The sequence below is a fragment of the Enhydra lutris genome, unplaced genomic scaffold (assembly GCF_002288905.1).
Source record: "Enhydra lutris kenyoni isolate GAN:26980312 unplaced genomic scaffold, ASM228890v2 scaffoldscaffold90, whole genome shotgun sequence".
In the NCBI taxonomy this organism is placed as follows: domain Eukaryota; kingdom Metazoa; phylum Chordata; class Mammalia; order Carnivora; family Mustelidae; genus Enhydra; species Enhydra lutris.
Window position 1 is genome coordinate 5,157,680 of NW_019154174.1, and position 6,000 is coordinate 5,163,679.

The following is a 6,000-nucleotide window of genomic DNA, read 5'->3' on the forward strand; positions in this document are numbered from 1 at the left end:
TGTCCTCCCCGCTGTGGGGATTAAGTGAGTTAATACAACACCAGAAGGGCCTGGACAGTGCCTGACACCCAGTCGGCTCTCCGCAGGAGTTCAGTGGATGCACAGGCAGCTTCGGCTCAGGCTTTGCTCTCTCCTGAGCCTCAGTTTCCCCACTTGGATATCCAGGGATCCAGATGGGACGTTCCCCCAACATTCTGGCTTGGGAAAACTGTGGTTAAGAGGGCCAACTTTGGAACCAATCCCCATGTGAGCCTTCTGACCTTGGGCAGGCTATACGGGGCTCCCTGCCTCCTTCTCCTTCTCCCAAAATAGGGGTCATGAGAACACCTACCCACTAAATGGTGAAGATGAGCCCATCCTCAGAGCAGGGCCCTACTTCAGTGTTAGCTGCTGCTGTTGTCATAGTTGGGATTCTCCCTGTTGTAAAGGTGTGGTCCCCCAGGCCCAGACAAGTGACTTGCTCAAGGTCACCACTCAAAAGCGGCGCGCGGCAGGATCAAGGGCAAGCCTGCTGAGCCCCGAGGCCTGTGCTGTTTCTGTCGCTCCCCACTGTGCCTCTTAAGTCACATGCGTGGTAACTGGGTCAGAGGCAGTGTGTACCTGGGCCATGACGCAGCGACAGGGACGGCTGTGTGGATTAGTTCCCTGTCACCTGCTGACGCCTTGCAGAGAACAGGCCTGAAGAGAGAGGGAGGTTGTGAAGGAGGGAGGGGTCAATGGAGAAGACCCCCAATGCCAGGCTCTAGGAACTAAGGGAAGGGATGAGGGCAAGTTGGGTCAGATGTAGCCCCTTCCCCCCGGGGACCTCTTGGCTTGTTGACGGGGACAGACAGGGGACAACGTTGAGATCACCCCAAAACATTTCAACAGGAACTCTCAGAGAGAGACACACAGACGCTGTGTGAATCCTGGGGCTCAGCAAAGGCAGGAATCGGCACCTGGGGCAGCAGGGAAGGCTTCCTGGAGGAGTGGGACCTGAGGACAGAGATCCAGAAGATTGCAGATGGATCTGCGGGAGGTCAAGGCGGGCAGCAGGACCGGCAGAGGAGAGGAGAGAGAGCAGCAGTGCAGGATGGTGGTCAAAATGGCAGGCTGGACCTGCATTGCAGGGGGCAAATGTGGGACCCAAACCCACCCCTGACCCAGACTGGTGCCTACACAGTACAGCTCTGAGGCCAAAGCAGCAGCAGAGAGAGCCACGCTCTCTTGGGGTGGGGAGAGAGGTAAGAAGAGCTTCTAGCGACTTGCAGCTACCAGTCAGTCTTCCAGAGGATGCAGAAACAACCCCAAATGACGGGCAGGGCCCACAGCCCGGGGTGGGAGCATCGCACACGTGTGTGCGCATGTGCATGCACGCCCGAGGCCAGCCCTGCGCAGCAGCCCTCGGGGAGGCCACACACCACGTCCTGGAGAAGTAGGTCAGCAGAGCAGCCCAGCAGTTTCTCCCCAGTGGGCAGGGAGAAGAGTTCAAGGCCAAGAGTGTGTGGACTCCTTGGAACCCCTGAGGGAGAGGCCTGCACTCTCCCCAGAAAGGGCCATCCCTCTCCTTGTCACATCAAAGCAGACCGCTTGCCTTCCCTGGCTCAGAATTCTCCCCACCCGGGGAGCGTGTGGGCATTCTGCAGAGGTTGGGACGGGTGACCCCTTCCAGCACTGAAAGCAAGGAAAGACCATCGTGGGCAGAGGCCGCCACTTTCGCCTAGTAGATGGCTGCAGTGAGAGGGACCCAGTACTGTCCGTTAGAGCTCGGACTGCATTGAGCCGTGGTGACAGGTGCCGCAGCCTGGTTGGGTGGTGGAGGTCAGGGCAGCAGCACCCCGCGTCTGTGGGCCTGGCACCATCCCTCCCTCTGCTGGGGGGGGGCGTCTAGGAAATGAGCTAGGCCAGGCTACAGACGCACCCCTCTGAGGGCATTCGTGTGGCGTTTCCGACAGACTCCTGGCATATATTCAGACCGAAAGAATTCGGAAAGGCAAGGCAGTGGCTGTGGCGGGGGAAGGTTCTGTAGAACAGGGTTTGCTCATGAATGGAGGGGAAGGGGGCTGAGTCGGGGGAGCAGGATCCTGAGGCAGCAGAAGGGGCAGGAGCCAAATCAGAGGAGGGGAGGAGGGCCCTCTGCTCCCCCAGCCAGCGGGAGGACGTGCAGATGGAGCTCCGTTTGCGGCTGGGTGGGAGGCCAGGAAGTTCCCTCCTGATGTTCCTCCTCTCCGTGTGAAGTGGGAGGCTGGGTCGTGCCAAGAGGGAAGGGGAAGGCAGAGGAGGAGAGGGGAGGGTTTGGGCCTGGAAGGGGAGCCGCTGGGCCAGAGTGAGCACACAGGGCTTCTGAAGTGCCCGCCCTGCTCACAGCCTCCTCGGGCCAGCCAGAAGGAACACAGATCCCACCACTGAGAGAGCACAGGCGCTTGGCACTCACAGAGGGCTCACTGTGTACCGGGCACTGAGAAGTCCACGGCCAAGTCCTTTAATAAGTCACAAGCCCATAGGGAGAAGGCACTATTCTCTCCTTTTTATAGATGGAAAACTAAGGCAAGGAAAGATGAAGGTACTTGCCCAAGGCCATCCAGCTAGCAGGTGACAGAGCTGGATCCAAAGCCAGGCCAGCTGGCTCAGAGTCTGCCTTCTCTCCAAGAGCCCGGGGCTGGCTTGCAGGGGTGGGGGCTGGGGGAGTGCTGGCTGAGTCACCTGGGATTGGAGGTAGGAGGGAGTGAGGTGAGGGCAGAGGCTTCTGGAGGATTCCTCACGGGCCTCTCCTGCCATACACGCACAGACACGAGCACACCTGCTCTGGAAGCCCGGCTCCCCGGCCCAACCCGCCCCCCTCCCACCGATAGACAAGAAATGCAGGCCCAGATGGGCATTTGCTGTCATCCCAGCCCTGGACTCTTCCCCCCAGCAGCTCTCTGCCCCCCAACACCATCTGGGGACAAACTCAGTACCTCTGACGGGTGGGTGCAGTTTGCATGGATCCCAAAGGGGTCTGTCAGGCTGTGGATGGGGAGGGTTGGGGCTTGGCAGGATGGGTGCTCTGCCTTGTGTCTGGGAATGGGGGTGGGGTGGGACTGGGTGGGGCCCTAGGGTTACACCTGTAGCTGTGTGGACATGAGCAGGGGGGTGTTGTCTGTGGCAGGGCAGGGGTGGAAGGCTGCCACGGGTGTGGCCATATCAACACCATCCTCCCAGAGTTTTGTCTGAGACTACTTGGCTGAAGAATTGGATACTGTGAGCCTGCCCTCGGACCTCACCTTCCCCACCCCCTGCCTTCCATTCTCAAAAGCCTAGATCACCTTTTATAAGCATATATAATTCATGGGGTATTGTCCATCACCCCTCTTGGAACGTAAGTCCCATGAGGGTGGGATTCTCTTTTTATATATATAAAAGATTTTATTTATTCATTTTTGAGAGAGAGAGAGAGAGAGAGAGAGAGAGTGAGCACGTACAGGATGGGAAGAGGTAGAGGGAGAAGCAGACTCCCCGCTGAGCAGGGGGCCCGACCTGGTCTGGGGGAGGGCTCCATCCCAGGACCCAGAGATCAACCAGAGCCAAAGGCAGATGCTTAGCCGACTGAGCCACCGGGGCGCCCTGAGGGCGGGATTCTTACCTGTTTGTGCTGTGTGGTGTCCCCACGGCTCTGAACAGCAAGCCCCTGGGGAACAGCAGGTGCAGATCAAAATCTATGAATAAGAGCACCCGTGTGAACTTGGTATATGGAGGGTCTTTGTGGGACATAAACACCTGTGCCTTGTCTGATGCCATGTTTGAATGACAGCCCGAGACAGGCCAGTGGTACCCAAGTGGGGACTGTGGGTGTCTCCCCAGAGTGCGGGCTCAGGTCTGGCCTGAAGCTTTGGGGAAAAGGGAATGCAGCAGAGGTGCCTATCGCCCCCTTGTGGTCGTTTTGAGCCTGGCATCCCGGGACCCTAGGTACTGGGGAAGAAGGCCAGTGGACCAGAGGGCCGTGGCTTGACATCACATTTCATGCCACTCCCCCCGGAACAGGGAGAAGATGAGCGTGGGCTGCCCAGAGCCCGAACCACCCCGCTCCCTGCCCTGCTGTGGGCCAGGGACTGCCCCTGGGTTGGGTGCAGGCGTGCCCCTCCTCACTGAAGACATGCAGGCACTGACCCTCCGCACGCTGGCCGCCAGTGATGTGACCAAGCACTACGAACTTGTCCGGGAGCTAGGCAAGGGCACCTACGGGAAGGTCGATCTCGTGGCCTACAAGGGCACAGGTGAGTATCTGCCGGGTGGCCAGCTTTGAAGGCTGGGCTGGGGACTTGTCTGGGGCTCTCGGTGCTCTCTTCAGGAGCCAGGAAGTCAGCAGGGAGACTGGTCCAGGTGGAGAGATGTAGCCTGAGCATCCCAGGGAGACCTGAGAGGGGGTACAGGGCCCAGGCTGGAGGGTAGGGTGCTTGGGGACAGCTGAGGGGCTGACCCGGGGACATATGGAGCTCAGGAGAGAAGTCAGGGCTGACCCCAGGGAAGCAGACAGAGCTGAGAGTGGGTCCTTGGAAACAGTGCACCGTGCTTAAGGAGGGGTGGGAGATGCCTCTGGGAGGTCATATGGCCATGTCCATTTTTCGGATGAAGACATTGAGACCTGGAGATCCAGTCACTCAGCTGAGGTCCTACAGCTAGAGACGCTTCGAGCCAGGACGAGACCCATCTCTAGAAACTTCTCACTCAGGAGCACAATGCCTTCCCCACACCATACGCTCACAGCGGCACCCTCCTAACCAGTCAGGGACAGGGACTTACTGAGTTCCCACAGCTGTACACACCGGGGGTGGGGGGCTCTGTGCCAGCTGACAGCAGCTGGGGGAACTCTGGACATGGGGTTCCCTGAGCTTTGCCCTTGCTCTCTGTGTGACCTTGGAAAGTGGTTTAACCTCTCTGTGCCTAGGTTCCTCCTCTGTAAAATAGGGTAGCATTCAGGCTCACCCACCTCCTAGGGTCATTAGGAGGAGCGGCTTGTGAATGGCGAGTGCAGAGGGGAGGGCCTGCAATTCGTGAATGCTCTGTGGACACGTGTGCCACACACAGTTTTGCACCCCCACGGGGTACAGATGGCCGCCCAAGGACAAAGGCGGGGACATAGGCCTTGCAGGCACTCACCTCTCCCTGTCAAATTCCTTTTTATCATCCATTTAACAAACACTCATTGAGCAGCTATGATGCACCATAGGGTCGTAGGCACTGGGGAGAGGGCAACGAATAAGACCGAGATTCAGGGGGGTATGTCCTGGGGTGGGGGGCAGGGGAAGATCCACCAGATGAAAGAAGTGTGTTGAATGTCAGACGGAAAAGGAGAGCGTGGAGGAAGGAGCAGACGGTCCTCACAGAGCTACAGGCTGGGGCGGGAGACCCAGGCTGACCCCTGAGTCACTGCATGGCCTCCGGCAAGTCCTTTCCCCTCTGGGAAGTCCTTTCTCCTCCGGAAAGTCCTTTCCCTTCGCGGGGCCTCAGTTTCCTACCAGTAGGATGAGGACAGACACACACGGCCTCCGGGTGGGGATAGGGGGGCACAGGCAGGCCTGGGGGCACTGGGCGCAGGAACTCAGGGACCTTCACTGCTGTGGCTGCCTCCCCGTCAGGCACGAAAATGGCACTGAAGTTTGTGAACAAGAGCAAGACGAAGCTGAAGAACTTCCTGCGGGAGGTGAGCATCACCAACAGCCTCTCCTCCAGCCCCTTCATCATCAAGGTCTTTGACGTGGTTTTTGAGACAGAAGACTGCTATGTCTTCGCCCAAGAGTATGCGCCCGCGGGGGACCTGTTCGACATCATCCCTCCTCAGGTACTTGGTGTGGTGGCCTGCCCCGGGGGGCTGACGGAGCCAGGCACTCCCAGGGCAATGGCAGGGGGACGGGATGAAGTCCAGCACCTATCTGGGGACAACAGGGACACAAGAGGGGAGACGAGACAGCGGGGCCACCAGTGGCTTCCCAGAGGAGGCGCCCTGGAGTGGGGGGAGAGTGCCAGGAGGACTCTGTGTTTGGT

General features: G+C 59.0%; 1 protein-coding gene across 2 annotated transcripts in view; it reads left to right on the forward strand.

Moving 5' to 3' along the window:
- Positions 1-6,000, forward strand: part of LOC111162263 (SH3 domain binding kinase 1) — a 32,477-nt gene that overhangs the window by 23,516 nt on the left and 2,961 nt on the right. For both annotated transcript variants that reach the window (XM_022526549.1, XM_022526550.1), the window contains exons 2-3: positions 4,000-4,232; positions 5,595-5,797. In XM_022526549.1, coding sequence (XP_022382257.1) covers positions 4,007-4,232; positions 5,595-5,797 — 429 coding nt within the window. In that variant the 5' untranslated portion in view covers positions 4,000-4,006. The remainder of the gene's footprint in view (positions 1-3,999; positions 4,233-5,594; positions 5,798-6,000) is intronic.